At 41.2% G+C, this 24,711-nt stretch overlaps 1 protein-coding gene across 1 annotated transcript in view; it reads left to right on the plus strand.

Annotated features, from left to right (window-relative positions):
- jing (AE binding protein 2 jing) overlaps positions 1-24,711 on the plus strand; it is a 289,022-nt gene that overhangs the window by 255,099 nt on the left and 9,212 nt on the right. Inside the window, exons 2-6 of the mRNA XM_019044048.2 lie at positions 13,120-14,269; positions 15,621-15,800; positions 16,194-16,332; positions 20,401-20,534; positions 24,362-24,429. Coding sequence (XP_018899593.2) covers positions 13,120-14,269; positions 15,621-15,800; positions 16,194-16,332; positions 20,401-20,534; positions 24,362-24,429 — 1,671 coding nt within the window. The remainder of the gene's footprint in view (positions 1-13,119; positions 14,270-15,620; positions 15,801-16,193; positions 16,333-20,400; positions 20,535-24,361; positions 24,430-24,711) is intronic.

Below are 24,711 nucleotides of genomic sequence, written 5' to 3' on the forward strand. Positions count from 1 at the left end.
TAGCAAAAATCCAATGAATCAAGAGTATTTTTTCTTGTCAATGTTTTCAAGAGTCTGGATTCTACATCCAATGTGTTTTTTTACTTTTTTCCAGTGTAAATAATGTGTCGATGGCCAAAGTTTGAAACGACCTATCTCCATCGCAGTGTTTCAAACTGTCCGCCCCTATTTCAGTTTTTCACAGAGAAACAAGCCAGCTTTATGACTTTAAAATTTGTACAGAATATTCTGCTAACAGAGAAGAAAAATCAAGGAAGTTTTCATAAAATTGTGTGTCGCCAGTTTCTCGATGCCTCGAAATCCTGGAAACTGCGTGCTTAGCGTTATATCGATAGATCTGACATTTAAACCTATAAATAGGAAAGGGTCGATTATCAGGGTGTCCGCAATTGACACCTTACTAATCGATTCTTTACCATAGTTTCGTAAGGGGAAAATATCGATAGTCGATTCGATTCACTTCTTGATGGATTTTTCTGTTGAGCTCTGATTAATGATTCCTCTCCTTTTCTGTGCTCTGACTCTCCGTCCTCTGTCGCCTCATGTGTCAGTAATCGATTACATCGGTATATTCCAATGTAAAGCTATGGAGAATTATCGACTATTAGGGATACCGTAATAATCGATTCTTTTCGATAGGTTCGAGTGGCAGTCAATCGATTTATTGTAAATCACAACACGCGGCGCCACTGAAGTAAAAAAGTCTGCGGCTGAGTCTGACCCGGGTGCATGCGTGAGAAATGCCTCCAACAGTTCGGAAATGACGGATTATATTCTCTTTCTTCGGGTAGGTGATTTTCCCCTCCCCTTCGCTCCGATAGCGTTTCCACGTCTCTCCTCTTTTCGTGTTGATTGATCGTTGATGGAGGACGTTTTGAAGCCTTTTTGTCTTGCCAATGCCACCGATTTCAAAGAATGGCTTCCGCAAGACGATGTCAATGGGCATTGTAAGAAAAAAAGTATCAAGGGATAATATTGATCAAGATGTCTACTAGTCCAGAGAATTTTGGAAAGTCCGGAAACATCACTGATTTTTTGAGGACGGTCCGGAAGTAGGTAATGAAAATGTGCGGAAACTCCACAAAGACTCCGGAATTTTTTTCAAGTCGGGAAAAAAGTACTGATTATTTGAGGGCGATCCGGAAGTACCGCAAAAGCGCGGTAATTCTGCAGAAATTCCGGAATTTTTTCTTGATACCACGCGTGTCTTTCATTAAATCCTGGAAAGTATTATGCAACCCCCTGCGCAATAATTCTCAGAGTAATATATCGTCACCTTCCAGGCAAAGTATCACAAGCGCCATGCGACGTTTAAAAATTTCCGCCGCCATTTTATTTTTTTACAGAGAAATTGTTCAACGAAGCTGTCCGAAAATTTCACTGAATTTTCTTTGTGCTGCCGATAAAATTTAGTGAAATTTCCAAACAGATTCAACCAACAATTTCTCAGTAAAAAAATAAAATGGCGGCGGAAATTTTTAAACGTCGCATGGCGCTTGTGATACTTTGCCTGGAAGGTGACGATATGCCTGCGAAATCGTGATTGTGCATCGATTGAGGTTTTTGCTGAAAAACTCCGGCGAGGCAATTTTTTTGTATTATTATTATTATGAATGTTTGAAAAGCCAGGAAATTTAATCATAAATAACTTGTCGATCACTCTCTCAGAGTAAATTTCCGCTTTTGAGTGGAGTCTGCCAAGGCGGGGAAATTTTTACTGCCGTGCTAAGGAAGAACGACGTCGAGCCTTCAAACGTTGTCAAATTTCCTCTGTTAAAATACGAATTTTCAGGAAAATCTGTGAATATTTTCCCTCAAATTTCTCAGAGAAATATATTCGTGATCAGGGCTAAATTATCTGAAAATCTCAAGTGACATTATTCCTAACTCTCCTCGAAAATATACACTTTACCGGAGGAAATTTGGCAACTCTCGAATGTTCTTACGGCGCTTTTCCTTAGCACGGGAGATCTGCCATGCTGAGGTAAAACGCCGTATAAGCCTTCACACGTTTCTAAATTTCTTCTAATAAAATACGAATTTTTCAGGTAACTTGTGGATACTTTTTACCCACTTTTTCAGAGAATTTAACCTGCAGTCTGATCTACAGTACCTGACAATTTCGAGGGAAAATACTCACAAATATCCTTGAAAATAAACGATCTATGGAAGGAAATTTGGCAACATCCGAAGGTTCATACGACGTTTTGCCCTAGCACGGGAGTTGGGCTCACATACCTCGAAAATCCAGGACAAATCAGAATCTAAGAAAACTCAAGTAGATTTACACAGGTATGGACAGAACTAAACAACTGGCCTCTGATTGGCTCTCCAGAGGCCCCTTAACTTCCGCCATTTTGTATGTTTTGATTATTTTTTTGATGTATTGTGTTCGGTTTATCGTTTGTCAAAATTTTGTGGGATTTTTTGCACAAATTTGATAATGCGATATTAATGTTAACGTTTAAACGCACAAACGTTTGAATGTTAATTTGATTGTAATTTCATTAAAAAACGGGCCCCTCAACCTACGTCACGTAGTCATGTGACACGTGCTGAGGCTCATGGGAAATTTTCAACTTGTCCATACCTGTGTAAGTCTACTTTGTTGAAAACTTGTCACCTGAAGAGACGAATTCCGCCTCCGAAGTGAACCGAAGGGAAAGGCACCGGGTACCCAGTTGTCTCCTCGACAGTTGGGACGGAGTGAACGTCGTCCCTTTACGTAAGGACGTATAACCATTTTTACGTGAGCCCTGGGAAGCATGGATTCATACGGGCGGCCGATCTCATTTCGGCTCTCCTGTCAACAGCAGTCAACTGAGTGACTTGAAGCGATTGTAACCCGGTCGCCGTTGGAGCGGCAGCCCGCAGCCCGAAGGAGGCACGGCCCATTATGACTGGTGCAGAATGAAAGGGTGTTATGTATTGGTTATTAATATTTCATCCCCTTCCCCTCCGTCCCGCCCCCCGTCCCCCACAGCGGACACGAGTCGCGTCGCAGCGCACGTACGGCCGCCCCACAGCGCGCAACGTTGCCGCTTTGCGCGCTGTAAATCGCGTTTTCGGTCAGCTCTACGTATCACGATTCCGGAGGTCCTTTCGATGATCGAATCGTTTGCGTGAACTGCCACGCTGAGGAAAAACGCCGTTTGAGCCTTCAGACGTTGCCATATTTCCCTCACTAAAATTACTAGGAGCGGTAGCGACCCCGTCAAGCCTATAGAGATCTCCAACAACCGAATGGGAGCCGCTACTGTATCTTACACGAACCCATTCAATTTTTGCGTTATTTTGAGATATTTTGAATTTACTGGAAAAATTGATATTATTTTTCAGAGAGAGATTCTACGTAAAGTCAGATTTTTTGAGTTGAAACAGCGCCGGTTTGTTATCGTTAAATTTCAGGCAAATAACGATAGCAAAATAACGTTTCTTAAACTCAACAAACTGACCTTAAGTTACATCTGCATGGATGTAACGTAAAAAGAAGAAGAAGAAGAAGAAAAAATTCGACAAGAAACGACGCGCTCAGTCAAAATAATATCTCAAGAAAATGTTCTCTCAGTGTAAAGTGGATATTCAAGTTAAGAATCAGACGTGTAAAGTTCTAACGTCGCTCTGAAAGAGGACACATCTGCCAAAAATCCTAGTTAAGTTTCCAGCACCCTGCCCTTAGTCCCCAAGAAAACCTTTCAAATAAATGAAGTTCAAAATATAGCCCGGTTTTAGGTACCTGTAAGACCTTTACTCTCGTGAAATACGCGCATTGCGCCGAAAATTCATTGTTCAATCCAAGACATCCCCGACTGTCAACGAACAGCATGACAACAACGATCCTCCCAGTACACCGTTTTACGGAGGGTCTCGCACCGTTCCTCGCCCGGAGGGAGGGTGACTTGAGGATAGACCTTTTCTTCGACAAAAAAGAGGTAAAAATATGTTTCCGTTTTTCTGCGGACAAGCAGCTGCCGGCAGCATCTAGCATCCAGCGTGGAGCCAGGTCTGATGTGTTCCAGACCACGCTCGAGATGCACCCCGCATGCTTCTTCAGACGTTGCCGAATGCCCTTTCATTAAATCGGAATTTTCCGGAAAATATTAGAGCGGGTTTCTTCGGAAATTCCGGTGGATTTTTGTGCTGTTGGTTACCGCAAGGTAGAGGCTCATTGGTAGTGCTGCCATTTCCCGGAATCAATTCCGAATTCCGGAAGTTCTGCAATATATCGGCATCTTTTTCGGAAATTCCAACTATTTTCGGAATTTTTCCGGAAATTCCAGCTATTTTCGGAATTTTTCTGGAAAATCCAACTATTTTTTGGAATTTTTCCGGAAATTCCAACTATTTTTTGGAATTTTTCCGGAAATTCCAACTATTTTTTTTGGAATTTTTCCGGAAATTCCAACTATTTTTGGAATTTTGCCGGAAATTCTGGGGTTTTCGTCAGTTTGACCGATTATTTGTTTAAATTTGATGGTTTATCGATCAAATTTGATGATCCTCAAAACAAAATCCGAGTGTACATCGGATTTTCCCCCGAAACTTTTGCAAATCGGAATCCATTCCGGGTACTCCGGAATCTTCGATAAAATAAAACGGCAGCACTGCTTATCTGCGAGGTCAAACACCCGTTGCATTCAACAGAACGCGACAAAAAACGAATGAAAAAACGATCCAGGTGAAAATCCGACTTATTTTGGGATGGCATTGAAATCCGGCGTGGAAAAACCGGGGGCAAGGGCTTATCGGCCACGTATTAATTTTTTTCTCTGCGTCTCTAATGGTGTCCCTACGTCACGGATGAGAAACGTGATGAGTGCGTGAGCCGAGTGTGTTTAAAATTTCGAATTTTTTTCCGCGCCGTTGGAAATTTTCATTTGTGCTCGGAGCGTCGGTTTTTTTTCTTACCCTCGCATTTTTATTTTTACCCGTGAAAGATCGGGAGAAAAAATTCGATTTAGTTCGAAGCACCGTGCAACGAGGAATCCGCGAAAAGCGAGATCGAATTTTTCAAAATTAGACGATGCCATCAGCCACGGAGGCAAGTTTTATAGCGCGATTTTTCTTGTTATTTCGAAAAATGTAAATTATAGTCTTCACTGGAAAAAAACACATTGGATCTAGAGGCCAGACTCTTAAAAACATCGACAAGAAAAAATACTCTTAATTCAATCAGAATCTGGCTTAAATCAAGAACCAAGCCTCTTAATTTAAGCGGATTTCGTTTTGATTCAAGCAAAAATCCGATTGAATCATGAGTATTTTTTCTTGTGAATGTTTTCAAGAGTCTGGACTGTAGATCCATGTGTTTTTTTTCCACACAACACTTGTTCGGCGGAGAACAGTCTCATTAAAGTCCGAGCTATCCGTATTTTACCACCTGCGCAATTATAACTTAATGTCACTTATTTTAATATCTCATTGAAAGGCGGCAAGTTTTTGAGTCTATCATTACTATATAGGCTCTCAGACAGCCTAAATTTTCATTTATTGTCGTAGTTACTTGTATTAATTACTGTTAGTTGGGAAGCTGTCTCCTGGTGAAAAAACGTAGTCTCTTGGACGAAGCTCTCCCATTACATTACGATTCCGTGTATTCTATGGACCAAACTTCCAAAATTACCAACATCAGAGTGTTTACAAGTCCGGAATTTCCGGAAATAGTATTGATTTCTGAAGGGTGGTCCGATAGTACTGAAAAAGTAAGGAAATTCTGCAAAAAGGTCCGGAATTTTTTTCATTTTGTAGATTAGATTAGATTTAAAATAGAAACTTAGAAGGAAAAACGTGCAAATTTTGGGAATTTTTTGGTCATTTTGAGGTGAAATTTTGCGAACTTCTGGCGACCCTTACGTATTCGGATTCTACTGATTTTTCTGCGTTTTTTGATGCATTACAACATTTTCTTGCAATTTTGTCCGGGTTCAACCAAGTCTCGTCCCGACTATAGGTACTTTAGTGACGACCGCCGACCGGCGCGCTGCGAGGCCACCAGGCAGGGGGCCGCGGAAAAAAAGAAGGGAATCGAGTGGGCAGGGTGTGACGGGAGTCTTCCGTGCGGGACGGCGCGGCGCGGTGCGAGCCGAGTGGCTGTGACTGCAGTCAAGGACGCTGCACTCGCTGCAAGCTCCACGGCTGCACCTCGAGTTGACGAGCGCGAGCGTGGCGCAGCGCGGCGCGCGGAGTGCACTTTTCGGGAAGTAGGTCGCCGGAAAATTGCCGACGTGCGCGCAGACAGACGGTGCGCTCGTCTGTTGCGAAGTTTCGCTCGCATGATTGATCGCTACCGCCGGCCCAGGCTGCCACGAGAAACACTCGTCTATTAATTCTCCCGTCGTAGCCAAGAGAGCAGTAAGTGCAAAAATAAGCGAATTTTATCTAGAGGTTCGGTGTTACTTTTGTGCCCGAACCTCCGAGCTGTCATTCTACACGGAGAAAAAAACCTCGAGCGTGGGACCCGAAGTTTAGGTCATATGGATCTCTGAAGTTTTCGGATTGAGCATCTGAACTCTTTAGGTCTAGCTGTGGAGGTTCTGATCACACATCTGAAACCTCAGTTCTTACATCTGAAGTACTTCAGATGTGAGAACCGAAGTTTTTCGGATGTGAAAACCGAAGTACTTCAGATATAAGAACTGATGTTTCAGATGTAAGAACTGAAGTTGCATATGTAAGAACTGAAGTTTCAGATGTGTCATCCAAACCTCAGCAGCTGGACCTGAAGTGTTCAGATGCTCAATCCGAAAACTTCAGAGATCCATATGACCGTCACTTACGGCTGTTTTCCCTGAAACTGCGTAATTTTTTGCGCACTTACGGCTTTCTCGTACGTCTCGTTTTCGTACAATTAAGATGAATTTTGCTGTTTTAGCTATTTCAGTGATTTCATCTAAAAAGAGATTACACGAATTTAGAAAGAAACCCGATTTCGTAAATTTGACAACCCTGTGGCAACCCTGTTCATAGGCACTCCATCAAATAGTGGTACGTGTGAAACTTCGCAACTGCTGATTCGATGCAACGATGTTTTTTTTTTTTTTTTTTTAATCGTTTCTCGGTGAATCGGTACAGTGCAGCGTGCGTTTGAGCTGGCCCAGAAAGCGAAGGTCGCGCGATTATTTAGATAACCACCTCGGCGCGAATCGCGTAATTACATCTCTCATCTCTCGAGTGACGAGTACGAGTGATTGTCAGTGTGTCGCCAGTTGCACGATGCCAAGGAATCCCGGAAACCGGGTGATTTGTGCGATGTATCGATGGATCCGCCATTTAAGCCTATGGGATAGGATCGATGAACAGGGTGTTCGCAACAAACACCCGAACAATCGACTCTTTACCACAAATTCTAGTGGGGAAATATATCGAATTTTTTGCGATGTATCGATTGATCCGCCGTTTAAACTAATGGAATTGGATCGATAAACAGGTTGCTCGCAACGAACACCCGAACAATCGATTCTTTACCACGAATTCTTATGGGGAAATATATCGGAAATCGAGATACGGCCTCACGTCTCAAGTGCATCTTCGGATGTTGCCTCGTTTGCATGGAGAGTTTGTCTTGACGCAGGGGTGGACTCTCAGGGTAGGGTGGGATATCCCCTCCATTTTGGCCTCAATTTGAGAGCTTTTTTTGAGCTCGGGAGTTGATTTCGGAGAAAACCAGTGTTACCATCGTGTTTCTCGCGAACTTTTACTAAAGAATAAACAGTCAAATCGCAAATTCCTCACACATGCAACATCTCCATTTCCAGCTATTGTAACAAATAATTATTTTATAAGGTGAAATTTGGCAAAGTTCCATTGTTCATCCAGCGTTTCTTCTAAGCACGGAATGATGCCGAAGCCGTGCGAATGTAATTCAATCGTTACTCATTCTTTCGCATCCTTGGGCCGACATTGATTACACATAAATATGTCTCATCATCAGAAGCTCAGCTTTTCGCTCTCGTTTCGATGTCTCGTTTTTTTTCCTCCTGTTAATGACGGTCCCATTCGCCATAGACACGGTATCGGCAGGACGAGGGCTTCTGATCACTCACACTGCACTCGAGGATATCATCAGCATATAGCACGTTCGTCCCTTAAACTCATACTGCGCTAAGGAAGAACGCCGTATGAACATTCGAGAGTTGCCAAATTTCCTTCGATAAAATGTTTATTCATGAAGGAAGCCATGAATATTTTCCCTTGAAATTTTCAGAATTTTTACATCCAACTACGAACGAAATCCTTTGAAAAATTTGAGGAGAAATATCCTCAGATTTTCCTTAAAATGCAGGATTTGTCGAAGGAAATTTGGCAACGCCTGATGGTATGTACGGCGTTTTTCTTTAGCACGGCAGTTTTGGTAGATCTGAGGAAAAACCGGGGTCATTTTCGGTTAGAAATGCTCAAGATTCTCCTGGCAGGTTAAAGTGGAATTTTCTAGGAAAAATTTGGCAAATGTTTGCCAAATTTCCTTCGATAAAATGTTCATGCATGAGAAAAATTTATTGAATTCATGAATCTTTTTCTCTGAAACTTTCAGACGTTTTAGATCAAATTACTAACACAATTATCAGAGAAATACACTAGAAAAAAAACACATTGAATCTAAAGTCCAGACTCTTGAAAACATTGACAAGAAAAAGGACTCGATTCAATCAGATTTAAGCTTAAATCAAATGGAAATCCGCTCAAATTAAGAGGCTCGGTTCTCGATTTAAGCTAGATTCTGATTGAATCAAAAGTACTTTTTCCTGTCGATGTTTTTAAGAGTCTGGACTCTAGATACAATGTGTTTTTTTTCCAGTGTAGACAAATATTCTAAAACTTTCCTGAAAATTTAGCGATTCGCCAGGGGAATTTCAGCAACGTCGAAAGGCTCATATGGCGTTTTCCCTCAGCACGGCAGTAAACCCGGGAGTTTCCGGGCGTTACGCGTAACGGCGTTTTTCCCTCGCACGGCAGGATTCTCCCGGAATTTTCGGGTGGGAAACCCGACGCGGCGCCGCGAGGCCGCGTGCGCGTGTGCGGAATGTCCGGTGCCGGTCTGCCGTGCGAAGGAAAAACGCCGTATGAACCTCCAGGCGTTGCAAAATTTCCTCTGATAAAACGCGAATTTCCTGGTACATGTTTGAATATTTTTCTTCCAATTTATCAGATAGTGTTGTTTGCGATTTCACCTAAAGTCCCTGAAAATTTCACGGACAAATATTCACAACTTTCCTAAAAAAGAATCATTTTATCGAAGGAAATACGGCAACTCTTCAATGTTTTCCGGCGTTCTTCCTTAAGACGGCAGCGGTGCTGTCCAATGGGCGGCTCGGCTTTTCAAGTTGGGACAAACCTGTTTCACTGTTCCGCTCATGCGATCCGGAGTCCGGAGCCGCCGTCTCGCGGAGATGGGAACCGGGAAGGAGGAGGAGAGGACTGAGGAATGCCAATTCGACCGTCAACGGCGGGCAGCCCTACCGGAGGAGCTGCGGCCGCCTCGAAAATACCCCGACCCTGGCTCCGGAACCATCGAGTCCGGGGAGATGCCGATTCGCCACGGAATTAGCTCCAGGGTTGCCCTAGGAATCTGCCATCGCACAGTGGATCGACTAAACAGAAGTCGGACAAAATTTGGAAACTTTAAACGCTCATAACTCCGTTTATACAAAACTTTGAGGGTTTAAGAGTGGTTTTATTGGTCTTCTTGTGGAATCTTCCATCAGAATCATTGGTCTTCTTGTGGAATCTTCCATCAGAAGCACCCCTTCAAATTAAAATTAAGATAGATTGAACATCTAATTTTGCAGTTTTGGTGAAAGATATCATGTCCGACCTCTCTAATTGACTCGATCCACTGTGCGTCGTAAGAAAGGACGCCGCTCAGAAATCGAGTCATTTAGAGATTTTGGACATAAAATTGTTTTGACTTAGACTGCAAATTTTGATGTATATTTCGTCATATTTAAAAGTTTGAGGGGTGGTTTTGGAAGAAAATTCCACGAGGAAACCAATGGAATTACTTTTAGAACTTCAAAGTGTTTTATGATCGGAGTTATAAGCGTTTTAAAGTTTTCAAATCATGTCCGACCGCTCCTATTGACTCGATCCACTGCGCGTAGTAAGAAAGGACGCGAAAAATGTCACTGCCAATCTTCAGATTCCAATATCCAATGAAAACAGCCAAGAATGTCTATAAATGACGCTCTTTGGAAGAATAGAATCCAGGCACACTAAGATGCGTAAAGTTTCCCGAAAGGGAACCAAATGACATCTAGTAGTGTCTTTTAGCGTTTAATGGTTTCCTTCAATGAGATGGGTATGCAATGCCACGACGGTTGGGTTCGAATAGTTGCCATTCAATTTATCAAGGTTCGCTGAAGGCGCCACGTTTGATATTTACGTCTGATTTTGTTCTTTTTAAGTTCGTTTCCGACGAGCGTGCAAAACTAGCCTTCAACAGTTTAGATATGCAACCTCGCCGCGACCCTGCTCGAATAGTTGCTGCTTAATTATTGCGGGTTTGATTGAAGGCGCCACGGCATAAGTGAACGGATAGTCTTGTTAGTTGTGAAGTGAAAGATCGGTTTCGACGAACTTGCAAAAATCTCCTTCACCAAGTTGAGTATGTAACTCTGTTGGCCGCGTCTGAAGAAGTAGAGTTGCCATAGTCAGGGAATACCAAGAAATGTCAGGGAATTTTAAAAAGTCAGGGACTAAACCAGGAAATGTCAAGGAAAGTGTCGGAAGTGTCAGGGAAAAGCTGTTAATTTACCTTTATTCGCTTTCTAGAATGAATTTGACGTCTAAAACAAAAAATTTTCCACGGAAACTATTTCAAACTATGTCTTTTCGGCCGTATGGCGTATCCTCAATTGTCAGGAAATTTTACTCAAATGTGTCCGGGAAATGAGGAAAATGTCAGGGGAATTTCATTTTCTAAATTTTGTGGCAATCTTGAATTTACTGATCAAATAACCTGTATTACGTGTTAGCTCTCAGAAATTTCGTCTGTTTTGGAAGCTTCTGTCTCCTTCTGCCAAAGTGAGAAGTATTGCACCTTGTCTTACTGCCGAATAGTAAGAGGAGGAGCAGGTGTCAATGATGAAATTGGCGCGAATAATGTATCGTAAGTGCTGACAGAATCAATGGCCACACGTAGCACCTGCTATTACCGGAACCACCTTCTCTCCAAAGCGGGCAGAATTACGCTAACTCAATTAGCGATTTCAAATGCTGGTCTTCGCATCACGAGTTATGTAGCCAGCTGCAGGGTGCTGCTCAAGGTGAACTGCAACTTTGATAATTTTCCGGCGAAAATCTGTCAGCCCATATTTTTATCATTGAAGGCGAAATTCGTTGATTTTTTATCATTTGAACAACTTTGATGAATCCTTTAAATGTTCGACATTTTCGTAAAAATTGGAATTTTTCACTTATAGAGTCACTTTTGGTAATTTTCGTTGCGCGAATCGTTTTACGTGAAATGGTTTGGACATATGTATCTTGTACTAGTATCAGAATGCTAATTGTAAGTATCTTGTCTAGTGGTCCATTTGGATAGCGTTAAGTAGAAAGGAACCAAGCCACATCATCCATTGCCAAAAATTAGGTAATTGTATTTTTTATTGAAAACGGTTCTGCGGATTTTTGTGCAAATTCCAGTGAATTTTCAGCATATTACGAAGCAAATTCCTTAAAATTTCAAAGGAATCCGGCAAAATTTTCTCTTCTAAAAAATAAAATTGCCCAGTTAAATGTAAAGTTGGTCAGGGTGTCTACAAGTCCGGGAATAGCACTGATTTTTAAAGAGCGGTCCGGAAGTACTGAAGAAGTGCGGAAATTCCGCCAGAGCGTCCGGAATTGCTTTTATTTTCTTGTCATTTTTGTCGCAATTTGAGCGTGATTTTCAAATTTTTGAAATTTTTCGAATTTCGTCTAATGGAGGTACTGAAAAAGCACTGAACTTTTCTGTTGATGTGGTCCTGAATTTCTTGGGAATGTACTGAAAAAGTACTGTCAAAGTACTGATTTTTGACCAGCCTGTTTTAGTAGGCACCCTATATATTTAACAATATCTGATGTGGCTTGGTTTCTTTCTACTAAACGCAGACTATTTAGCAGACATTCCTGCCAAAGCTTAATTTTTTCACTTTCTAAAACGCGGCAACAGACGTTCGGCAGCGCGGGCCTGCATTTCCAGCGCCCAACTCAAGTCAAAGTCGGGAGACGAAACCGAGAGAGGCGCGAGACCGGGCCGGCAGGCACTCGAACATCCATCCGCCGCGCGCGGCGCGGCGCGGACGCCACATGCACGGGCGCATCGGCATCGCTCGATAACCCCGTCGTTTGAGTTCTCGGCCGCGAGACAGCGCCACTCTCCGGCTCGCCGCCGGCCCGAGTTTGTTCACCTGCCTCCGTCGCGTCGCGACGTCCTGTTATCTCCCCCCTCCCCCGCCGCTGCAGCGCGGCCCCCCACCCGGTACCCTCCGGCGCTCCCCCCCCCCCTCCGCGGCGGCGGCGGCGGCTCCCCTCTCGCGGCGTCGCGGGCAGTGGGTGTGGGTGGGTGTTATCATTGAGTGATAAATTTACTATGCCTTACGTAATTTCGCTCCGTGCGCGGCGCTCGCTGGGCGCGCGCGGGCCGCCGCGCGTCGCGTCTGTTTCCGTTGGAAGCAATCGAATCGAATCGAATCGGCAGCGTCGTTGTCACACCGCCGACTAGGCTGGACAGGGTGTCTACAAGTCCGGAAATAGTAATGATTTTTTAAGGACGGTCCGGAAGTATTGAAAAAGTGCGGAAATTCCGATGAAAGGTCCGGAATTTTTCGAAATTTTTTCGTCATTTTTGTCGCAATTTCAAATTTTTGAAATGTTTCTAATTTCGTCAAATGGAGGTACTGAAAAAGTATTGAATTTTTCCGTTCGAGGAGGTACTGAATTTCTTCAGAATGTACTGAAAAAGTACTATAAAAGTACTTATTTCTGGCTAGCCTGTTTCAGTAGACACCCTGTAAATGTAACATGTACATTGTAGTTAATTACTACATTATTTTGATAACGTTTGACATGTTTGTGATTTGATTATATTAACTCTTGGTGCCTGGACGAATTCTAATTTGTGGTTTGCTTTGTCTGTTTCAGTGGGGTGGCCACACTGAGCTGCTCGGACTCCTCCGGATCCAGTAGCAGCGAACTCACGGACCCCGGCTCGCCGCTGAGCTCGTCGAGCAGCTGCGAATGCTCCGACTCTCCGACGCCCACGCCGACGCCCACCCCGTCCAAGATGCCGCCCAACAGCGCCTTCCCGTGGAACAAGCGCCCCTCGACCGAGGAAGCCCTCCTCGCCTCCTTCCACCTCAAGCGCTCCAAGCTCGACCCCGAGGAGGACGCTGACTCCCTCCTCGGCGACAACAACAACACCAAGAACGGCGCCCTCGAGTGCTGCCTCGTCCGGAAGGCGCTCTTCGGCACGCCCGAAAAGGCGCCCCAAGAACCCCAGAAGCGCGACCTCCACCTCTCGACCCTCAGCGAGGCCGCCTCCAACGGGGGCGCCCACCAGGAGCTCCCCGTCTCCTGCCGGCAGATCCCCGCCGAGCTCCTCTCCAAGACCCTCGTCGTCAAGTGCGAGAACCTCTCCAGCCTCACGCAAGCCCAGATGCCGGTCAAGTGCCGGCTCCTGGAGGAGCCCAAAGTTACCTTCCGGGTCCCGTCGGTGCAGACCCGCCGGAAGCTCCGGTCCTCCCGCCCGGCGCCCGCCGCCTCCGAGCCTTCGACGAACCCCTTCGCCTTCTCGCGCAACTTCCCCGGCGCGTACCTCCTCTCGCCCACCTGCGTCAACGGCCGCGTCGTTACCCAGCTCCCGGAGATCCCCCTCGTCCCGGGAGGTCTCAGCCGGTTCCTCTCGCCGGAGTCGATCAAGAAACCCCCGCCAGAGGGCGACACCTACCTCACGCTCCGCGGCGTCGTGAGCGTCCCCACTGCCACGCCCACCGCGACAGACGAGACGCCCCCTCGCCCGCCCACCCCCGAGGAAGAGCAGCCCCGCCTCCCGCTCTCCTGCTACGGCAACGAAGACTCGAGGCCGGATAGTTTAAGTAGTAGTAGTTTAGACTTTAGCGACAGCTCCAATTCCTGCCAGGACTCGCCGGCCCCGCCCGCCAAGAACATCCGGTTCCCGAGGAAGGAGGACAAGACCGCCGACGAGCGGTACTTCCACGAGGAGGTCCCCTGCCGCTGGAAGGGCTGCAACCAGGAGTTCACCTCCAACGCCGCCCTCGTCGAACACTTGCAGGTGAGTCGCGGCTCCTTATCCCCTTCATTCTCACCGGATAGGCAATTTGCTTGCTCCCGAGTTCGAATAGTTGTATCATAAGTTTAAACCAAGTTTTACCGAGGTAGCCCAATGCGTATGTGTAATATCCCCTTCATTCTCACCGGATAGGCAATTTGCTTGCTCCCGAGTTCGAATAGTTGTATCATAAGTTTAAACCAAGTTTTACCGAGGTAGCCCAATGCGTATGTGTAATATCCCCTTCATTCTCACCGGATAGGCAATTTGCTTGCTCCCGAGTTCGAATAGTTGTATCATAAGTTTAAACCAAGTTTTACCGAGGTAGCCAAATGCGTATGTGTAATATCCCCTTCATTTCTACCGGATAGGCAATTTGCTTGCTTCTGAGTTCGAATAGTTGTATCATAGGCCCCTCGTCGAACACTTGCAGGTGAGTCACGGCTCTTAAAGCCCCTTCATTTCTACCGGATAGGCAATTTGCTTGCTTCAGAGCTCGATTAGTTGTATCATAGGCCCCTAGTCGAACACTTGCAAGTGAGTCGCGGCTCTCGAATCCCCTTCATTTCTACCGGATAGGCAATTTGCTTGCTCCTGAGTTCGAATAATTGTATCCTAGGGTAGAACCTAAGACCCGGCATCGCTCAGGAGCCATGGAATTCGGTGACTAGAATGTTTTTATTACATAAACTTTTAATTAGGCACAAACTTATTTTTATATTTACCTATTTAACTCACGTTACTAAAATTAACGGTTTTTAAATTAACTTTAATTAAGTTAACGTCTTATCGACGGTGTGAATCGGCAATCACATAACTCGATTTGCGACGTCGCAGACTTCCTGTCATACTTTATTATTTTTTAAAAGGAAAACCACTCAACGGCAATTCTTTAAAACTGTCGGGATTTTTCTTCTCTGTGCGAAGAATATTCTGCATTAACATCAAGGAATGATGTCAATTTGTTCTCCTTTAAAAAAATAACATAGAGACGGAGATTTTGAGACCCCGCAAACGAGATATGTGATTGCCGATTTACACCGTCGATATGCCTACATCAAGCTATTAATTTATTTTCTTATGTATCATGCTCAGCAGCTCAGGTCATGTCCGGTCACTCCTCCCTCCCCCCCCCCCCCCAGTTTTGGTGCAATGACTTTACTGAATCCAAATCACAATATTTATTTTAACCGGCTCTGAAAAACCATTAGATTGCTTAGAAAATACTTACAAAATTCGAAGGCAGAATGATGCCCAGTTTTTTTTTTTTTTTTTTTTTTTTTTTTTTTTTTTTTTTTTTTATAAATCTTGTCATGAATTTGATTCACTGATCATTTGTCATATTTGTTTATAGACCAAACATGTGAAAGAACAAACGAGTGGAGATGTATCGTCTTGTTTGTGGGAAGGTTGTAAATGTTACGGGAAACCGGCGACGAATAAAGGCTATCTCGAAAATCATGTTATTACTCACGCAGGGAAGAAACCATTTTCCTGTATCTTTCAGCGGTGCGGATTATCATTTAGTTCTCAGGTAAGCCAACAACGCAAGTTCTTTCTGAGCTTAAAACATTACTCTTACATTAAGCTAAAGTGTTTTTTTTTTCTTCTATTTTTTTCAGCCTGATTTGCAATTCCTCATTATACAAAATGTAATGCATATATTTAGCAGTAAATGGTCGTTTGATACCTATGCCTTCCTTTTTCTTTAAAAAATCTGAGTTCCTATTTTACGGATAATTTTATTAAGTCAAGGATATGCTCCCTTTTACATTGATCATTTTTCTTTATTTATATTAAATACCCTTGCTAGTCTATATAAATTCACCATTTTCAAACATTGTATCCAGGACTTCCTCACTAGAATCATTGACTGAACATTGACTTGAACATTGACTTAAGTGGGTGATTTTCTTGTTCATTGCAGGGAGCTTTAGCGAGGCATGTCACTCAACATTTTGCAGACAATGATGGGAACAATGCTGCCAAAAGGACTCCAGACTCACCACAGTGCAAACCAAATAAACGGAAAGTTAGGAAACTTAGATGTCGCAAAAGGCCGCAGTGTAAGTGTGAAGTCATCTCCATTAATACCTTTTGAAACGATATTTTTTTTAATTAAAAAAAAATGCAACATTTTATATGAAAATTATTTTAAATGTAGGCTGAACAAAGAGGGTTGTTCAAGTATTTCGCAAAGCTTTTAAGAGGGTGAGAGTGTCAGAGGCTGTGGTTCTGTGCAATATGAGCTGGATCGAATTATGCCCAGCACGTAACTAACTCTTTCTGATGTGTAAAAGCTGATATATATAAAAAAAAAAAAGCTCTGGAGTGATCATTATGCACTCATTTTTAAAAAAACTTCAACATGACGAGGCTTTTTCACTCCTAAGAATGATTTTATGAAATTCTATCGGCACTCGTGAAATTTAACAGTTTAATTTCACACTTTTGTCATCTGAATTACCGTTTCTCTCCCCTTTGTTTTCAATTAAAATACATTTTTAAAAATACTTTAAATAATTCAATTTTCAAGTTTTTTGTGGTTGAATTGGGCAGAGAGTCTGCCCAGCTGTTTTTTATCGTAAGGTGTCCTAGTTAGTGTTATGTGAATCCATGAAGGGGGATAAAAACTAGGAAAAGTGTGCTGTGTAATATTTGAACCGGAAGAATGATTGAATAACTAAATTTTTCTCTGTGGAATCTCCATCCCTAAAATGGTATTGGTGGTGTGTAAGGTAATTTCACCTAGCATTGTAGCAAAGGAATAGAAAATAAGACGTTTTTTTTTTGTTGCACCTGATTTTTTACCATCTTTTGCATTATCTTGGTTGGTTTGAATTTTTCTCCGATGAACAGTTGTTTGTTGTAGATTTCAGGTGGAGGTCCCTGTGCCTTGTAAATGGCTAGTTCCTGTGTAAAAATTGTATTTAATTTTCAAATCCTCTGCTCTGAGTTTAAATCATCCACGCTGAAGCGCACAAACTTATGTGCAAACCATTTTTAAAAACATCCTGTTGAAAGATTTGAGTTATGCAAGCGATTCAAAAATATTATGAATTATTACAGAAACGCTAGAGTTCTTGGATTTGCTATTTCGCGTTTCTTGGAGTTTCTTTTAAATCTATGATTTGAGTCATCAAGACAAGCCTTGATAAAAAACATATGTTTATGCACTTCGGCCTTTGATGTATATTTCTTCTCCATCCATCCCCTCTGCGCTTCTCTTATAAGTTGGGATCTCCAAAATTTGATGGTGAAATGAGAGATCTATGTGTCTCAACTTGCGATGTTCCAAATATCCTAGTCTTTTATTATTTCCATAAAGAAAATTTTGTCAGTGTCTAACTCAGTATAAAATGAGCTTAGGTTTGATGGGATTCTCTTCTTTTTGGAAAAAGGAAACATGAAGAGCAGACATTTTGAAGCATTCCAGTTCAGACTCATGTTTTTCTTTTTTTCCCGGCAAGTAGTCTTCTAACTAATGCACTTTTCTGATTTCTTTTTTTGATGAATAGTTTTTTTTTTATTTTTTTATCGCTCCAGTGGGTAAGTTATGAACATAGCTGAAAATTTCTTGTTTTTATTCAGAGACTTAAATCGCGTTTTGTTTAAGAGATCACTCCTCTTGTGCTCACAAAAAGTAAAAGAAAAATGTAAAAACCCCTCACACCTCTTGTGATCTGATGAGTCTCCTTGGTGTTATGTCTTTCATAATAATGAAAGGCTTTAAAAAATCTTAATATAAATGTCATGAGTACGAAAAACTACCCAGGCGAAGTTGAGCAAAATTTACATTACCTTTATCGCCAAAGATTTTTCATTGTTTTTTCCTGAGCAGTTTTTCTTTTTTTATTCTGTTCAAAAAATCAATGTAATAATAGCTTAAATAGCTGCCAAAATATGATACATATTCCAGAAAGTAACAACAACACAAGTTACCACTCGAAATAAATAGCTCGTGATTTTCACTCTACTATACTCTTTGCAGTGTCCTTTTCCATCCTTGCCAATCCTTGTACTTTACTCTGAATTTGTTGATTTTTTCCCTAGCATGCTGCCACTGCAGCAGTGGTCTCCGTTAAGGATACCTGGAGCGCATTTTCTCTAGATGGGGCTCTATGGTCTCAGAACTGGGAAAGCGCTTCGATAGCAAGAGCTATGATTGAAGGATTCTGTTAAAATTATTTAATCTTTTCGCTTAATTTCTTCTACAAAATGGTATTGAATAATTATTTGAAAGAAAATGGGTCTGCCATTAGCACCACGATCATTCGGAACTCCGTATCATTTGCCCAAAATATAGACTGGCCTCATAATGCAGGCAAAAGGCAGCGAAAATGGGGAAGCAGGGCACTTTATTCTGGTGCTCATAGGAAAAGTTCTCCGACTCCTCTGTGGAAAATTTCTATTATTTTATTTCAGTCATGACAAAATATTGAGATCTTAGATGAGGTAACCACTCAGTTACATTGTTACTATATTTCAATTAATCGTCCAGATACGTTACTTAAGTGAATAAGATTCAAAATTTTACAGCCGTACTTCGTTTTCGCTTTACAAGTCTAAGGATTTGGCGTTCCCAACTATTTTTCATCCCTTTTCCGTTTCAAGCGTGTGTGTAAAACATCATTGTTGCTCCTATTTCTTATCTATCTCTCCTTTTTTATTGTTGTTCCCTGTTATAACTTGAATTCTTTTCTAAGTAATTTATTTTCATCCAATCTCATTAAATTGTCAAGTAGGTTTTGGGTGTTTTTCCAGGGGCACTAGGTATTGGTAATCCCCTCCCTCCCTGTTTTTCTGTCCCTGGTTCCGTTTTATATGCGGAGAAAAAGTTTCTGTTAGATAAATAGAAATTGCAATTAATCATTCTTGGACGAAAATTCTCATTGAGTCAACAGAGAATTTCCTTGTTTCAAATGGTGTTCCTAATATTTCAAAGAGACGTCCTACGTCCTGTCACTTTAAAGAGATTTCTGACTGAGCCAATGAGAATTCTCGTTCAGGAATTCTTAACTGGAAAATTTTTCTCAGTGTATGATGATTTAAGTAGATGAAAGCCTAAATTTCTCTAATTGTACTCAACTCCACTTTGTAAAGGGAATTTTGCTCAGTGAGTATCCAATTGCTGAATGTTGACTAACTCTAAAATTTCATAATGAAATTATGCCATAAGATGTCCAATCTTTATCTTAATGAATATTTCACCACAATTTAAAGATGTAAACTGGAAATAATTTTATGCATCGTTTATCTTGATAGCTACAAGTGGCCTCCATGAAGGTTTTTTAAGTTAACTTTTCTTAATTCGCAGTTGGACACTCACTCACGTGTTGTTAATCACTTGTTGTGACCAATCTCATGAAAAGGGACCTTATACTTATTATTAATTTAGGTAGACACAAATATTTGCAGGAAAGCTATTCCTATGACGACAAGTTAAAAAATTGTTTAAACTTTTAACAACAAGGGCTCCTGAATGTCCCAGAGAATCAATATTAGTTCTCTAAGTTGCAAGCGGATTAGTTAATTTTTCATGCATTATATAATTTGATAATGTTGGGCCTCCAACATAGGTACCAATTCAAGTCTTTTAATTTTTTCTCTCAAATGAGTGCTCTTTCAACTGCAAACTTGGGAAACTATATAGTTTGACTCTATAACTTGGAACTTCTTTTCAACTTAAATGATTATAAAACTACTTCATGCACTGCTACTAATATCTCAATTCCAAGTTTCTTTGCGGTAAGGTTCCTTTTCCCACGGATGGTCTTAGTTTTATTTTTTTGAATGCTGCTGTTTTCCAGCTAAATAATAGTGGTGGCTAGTTTTCATGCATATGGATCGCTGTTTTGAATACTAGCTGTTCTTGCATCTGTCTATTGTGAGGTTTTGTCTCCAATCAATTTGTGCATGGTTTCATTTTTATCAATGCGCTGCGTCTAAAGTTTCTTCTAAACTAACCGTAAGCCGCAGAACATTTTTAGCTTCATACTGTTCAATTTGAAGGCACCTGTCAAAAATCCTGCATTAACTGCGTACCAGCATCAGTTCAGTCAATTGATTTTTGTCTGCTGGAAGATTTTTCGGCGGAGAGAAATTATCATCAGCTCTGTTTTTTTGTCCTTTAGCTCGTGTAACGGACTTCTTTGACTCTACTGCCCTGGAGCGTTTGAACGAGAAGTTTGCGACCGATACCCTGCGACGCACACAAGGGATTTTCAATGAAAATGATAATGGATTCTCAATTACTTTATTAAGTCAGGTAAATATTTTTCAAATCTCATTTAATTTAAGCTTAACAGACATTTTTTTCTAGCGGTGCTTGTGATAGATATTTTCCTCCTGAAGCTGGCTCAAACTTGCAGTGCATTCATATTTATAATCAGATTCAGAATCAGACGTTAGCCTAGAAATTCCCAACTGAGTTAGTTCGTTCTGAGGAAAAAAAAAGAAAGAAAAAAAAAATGTCCCGAGATCTAGTGTATTTTTTATGCCAGTATCTTAGGATGGATACTAATGATAATTACAAAGTATTCCGTCATAGTATTACAACTGCTGAAAATAAAATGATCAGAGCAACGAGTAACACAACTGTTGTACAAGCGACCCTCGCTGATTTTTGTCGAACTTAACTCGTCAAATATTCCTTGAGGAAGCACATGTATCAGAGAACAATGGACAGAAAATTGAAACTTCTTCAAATTCCAAACGGAAATTGATGTATTGTAATAATAATGCTTCCAAAACCTTGTTTTGCATGATGTGTGGCAGTATTGTGTATCGGTGGTGGGAGGTGTGTGACAACTTTGAGTAATTGCATGTTTATTCACCCTCGTATTGATTTGAGCTGTTGTGTGCCGAATCAGTGTTCATCATCTATTAGATAGGCAATACTTTTTAATGCAGAATACTGTAGACTCAAAAAGATAACTCTGCTGTTCCTCAGAAGATACTTCCACAGAATGTATTTCAAAAACCACAAATTACCACTAAAATGTCAGTTGAGGATGGCTCTGAAAGAAAAGCCCGTGAAACTAGGGTAAGTTATTTGCTCCCATTGGTCTTAATGCGGATCAAACCACCTGCTCTGAAACTCAGTAGTGATTCACATGGTCTTATCAGACAGCTCGCGATTATTGAAACTGATGGACAAAGCGATAGACAAAGAAGACATAGGGAGTATGGAGCGATCTGTAATGGTTGACAAGAGTTGGTTCTCATAGACGAAGGAAGAAAATGATGGACTAACTGTCGGGTCTCTCGTGGGTTGCCGTTAGTTAGTCTATTACCTACCTCCTTTGTCTATCGCAACCACCCGCTTCCACCAATAGGATCTCTCCATATCTCTTTTGTCTCCTTTGTCTATAGCTTTGTCTATCAATTTCAATAATCGGCCCGCAGGTAGCAATAGTCTCAGCTATGTTGTCGTTTGTCCAGACAAATGCTGCTTGGAGAATAGAGAAATAGACACAAGTCTGCACAAGTGGACTGTTATTGGTCCTTCCTGTGAAAAATTTGCCATGAGAAATTAATCGTAGTCGAATCGATTGTATCGATCAGGCATTCAACAGCTCAATCATTCTGTAAATTTGTGCTGATTTTGGGAAGTTCCATCATCATTCAAGGCTCAGGGCGATTTTTACATTGATTTCTCTTAAAAATGTTAAGTATGATAGACTCCACTACCTTTTCAAAAATGAAAATCAGGTCAACCATCAAGAAAATGACATTATCCTTAATTTTTCTTGAGCTTAGAATAAGATGTAATTGATTCATTTAAAAAAAAAAATAGATAAATAAATAAAAAAAAATCTTGTGCTAGTGAGATTTGGAAATCTACTGGGCTGATTGTAGCCATGCATCTGAGGATTTGTTAAATTCGATCTAATTCAAGCCTTTGACACTCCTCGATTTCTTAAAAAGTAAGAAAGGTTTCGTTTACTCCCGCGTCCTCTGTTTTCGCTCTCGTCGAAGTTGTATACATTTCTCCGGTCGTCTCTTGGTATTTTTGAGACTTTATGAAATCCACTTCCATGAATGACCATTCAATGAATGGTCCACATTTTCGACAGATTCATTTTTTCATGGGGGAATTCTTCAGGCTTAGTTACGCTTTGAATGGTCAAGTCAGTCATTATTTGATCAATTCTCTTTCATCACATTCGGGAGTAATCACTTCAGTAATCACATGTGGAACGCCTTAATTTTCAAAATCCTTACCGTCGTGAAGAACTGATGAATTAGTGTCTCGAGTTTATGTTTTTTATTTTCCGTTATGTCAATGAATTAGCCATTTATCTAATGGTGAATAGGCATATCTTCCTGATCAAGACTTTCGCTGCTCCCAGAACAAGAAAATCTAAATTCGGCTCCCCCTTTTGTGTATCTCAAGTGAACTGCATTTATTCCTTTTTAACACTATAAGAGAACAAGGAAATCTAAATTCGGCTCCCTCTTTTGTGTATCTCGAGTGAACTTCATTTATTCCTTTTTCACATAATAAGTATCTGACTCCTCATACTCATAATCTTAAGTTTCTCTTCTCCTTCAATTTTTTCCATGTGTGAACATTGCAAAGTTTGAAGTAAAAGTATGTTAGTGTTCGCAAGAATTGACAAAAATGACACAAGTGCTTACTTACTCATAAGTGACTGAAACTAGACACAAGTGAATAGTGACTGTAACCGGCTCTTCTGCAAGAGAAATGTGTTGTTTCAACACCAGTCAAAGCTTGATTGTGTCAAAAAATATAGAACTCTCCCAACGTCTTTTCGCGCCTTCGTCGAAGTAATGGCTTTGCTCCACAAGAAGCGCAGGATTCTTCTTCGCTTTCACTCAAGGAAGTTATGAAATTTTGAAAATTTACTTCTCCTCATCAGTGTGGCTCTTTTTATTAGTAAGGAATTCCTACCAACCTTTTTGAGTGGTAAGTCGATGTATGATGTTATTGCCGTTTTTGGTTAACATTATGTTCCGTTCCTTACCAGATCTTGTATTAAGGTCCTTGGATCTATCTTAAAATCCGCATGCAGTACACTTTTTTTGACTCAGGTCCCCAATCAGGGTGTCTACCGGTCCCCAAAAGTCCCCGATTCTGGAAGGCTGTCTCTGATATCCCTAAAAGTACCCAATTTTCTTGTTCAGGTCCCCAAAAATGACAAAAATCGTCCTAAACACCGGTATTTGCTAATTTTCCCGACATCTGCGGCGGCGCGGCATAACCAAGGATAAAAAAACTGAAGTGTTGCTTGGTTTTTCGTATGTTTTCATAGGTTCAACATGACTTGTAAAATCAGTTGTATAAAATAAGCCTTTTACTGCTCTAACTAGCTCTATTTCCTGAACTAATTCGGGGAAAAAAGTCCCTGATTTTCTTGAAAAAAAACCCCTTAAAGTCCCCGGAAGTTCCCAATTTCAGTTTTTTATCGCTGGTAGACACCCTGCTAATAATTGTACTTTTTTAAGTTTTCGCCTATCTCTCTATCTCCTTCCTTGTTAACGAATCAATTGGTCAATTCACATATCTCGCATTTTCAGTCATAATATCCTGAAAAATTCATCATGACTCATCAAGTTTTTTATTGTATTTTTCAAGGAAAGGATAACGGCAAACCAGCATTTCGGCACTGGAATTTTTCCAATTTTTTTTTCTTTTCCTTCCAATCTAGCACCAAGTATTTTTAATACAGAAAAGGAAACAACTACGATGCTGGGCTTATCGGGAAACTCAAGGCTTTTTCCAATGCACAATATCCATGTAACAAAAATTTATTGGCAATTATTAGTTTCAGCCCTTCATTTCGTTCAACTCTGGTTATGTTTGATTTCTATATGATGTATCAATGTTCTTTGATCTTATCTCAAACCCAAAATTCATTGCATTTGACTTTTCTGAATTACTTAATCAAGAGACTTTTTGTAAAAAATTGAATATGAACTAGGATAAATATCTTTTCTGCTCGCTAGGATCTGTTTGCATGCGTCAATCTAATTTGCTTTGTTTTCAGTGAAGAAGGTGACGGGTTTACATTTTTGAAGGTCCCTCTGTGTCCAATGGAATGTAAACATCATATTGATTTTGTTTTTCAGGTCTGTGCGAAACGGACGGAACCAAACGGGACAGTGCGATATTTGCTTCGATGGTTCCCTCGTGGCATGTAAGTACAGTTGTCCATGATTTTTTTTTTACAAATTCAGCCCAAAAGAAGCTTAGGTATGTGTTCCGCTCGGTCTTTGGCCAAAATGCGAAACCACGTATCTTCAGCAGGTTGTTTAAAAATTTCCGCCCCTATTTTATTTTTTCCTAAAGAAACAAGTCAACTTTACAGCTTGAAATTTATGCAGAATATTCTGCTGACCGAAAAGAAAAATCAAGGAGGTTTTCAAGAAATTACATAGACTGGTTCTTAAAAGGAAAATTAAGTATGACAGGAAGTCTT

Source organism: Bemisia tabaci, chromosome 9 (genome assembly GCF_918797505.1).
Source record: "Bemisia tabaci chromosome 9, PGI_BMITA_v3".
NCBI classification, from domain to species: Eukaryota; Metazoa; Arthropoda; class Insecta; order Hemiptera; family Aleyrodidae; genus Bemisia; species Bemisia tabaci.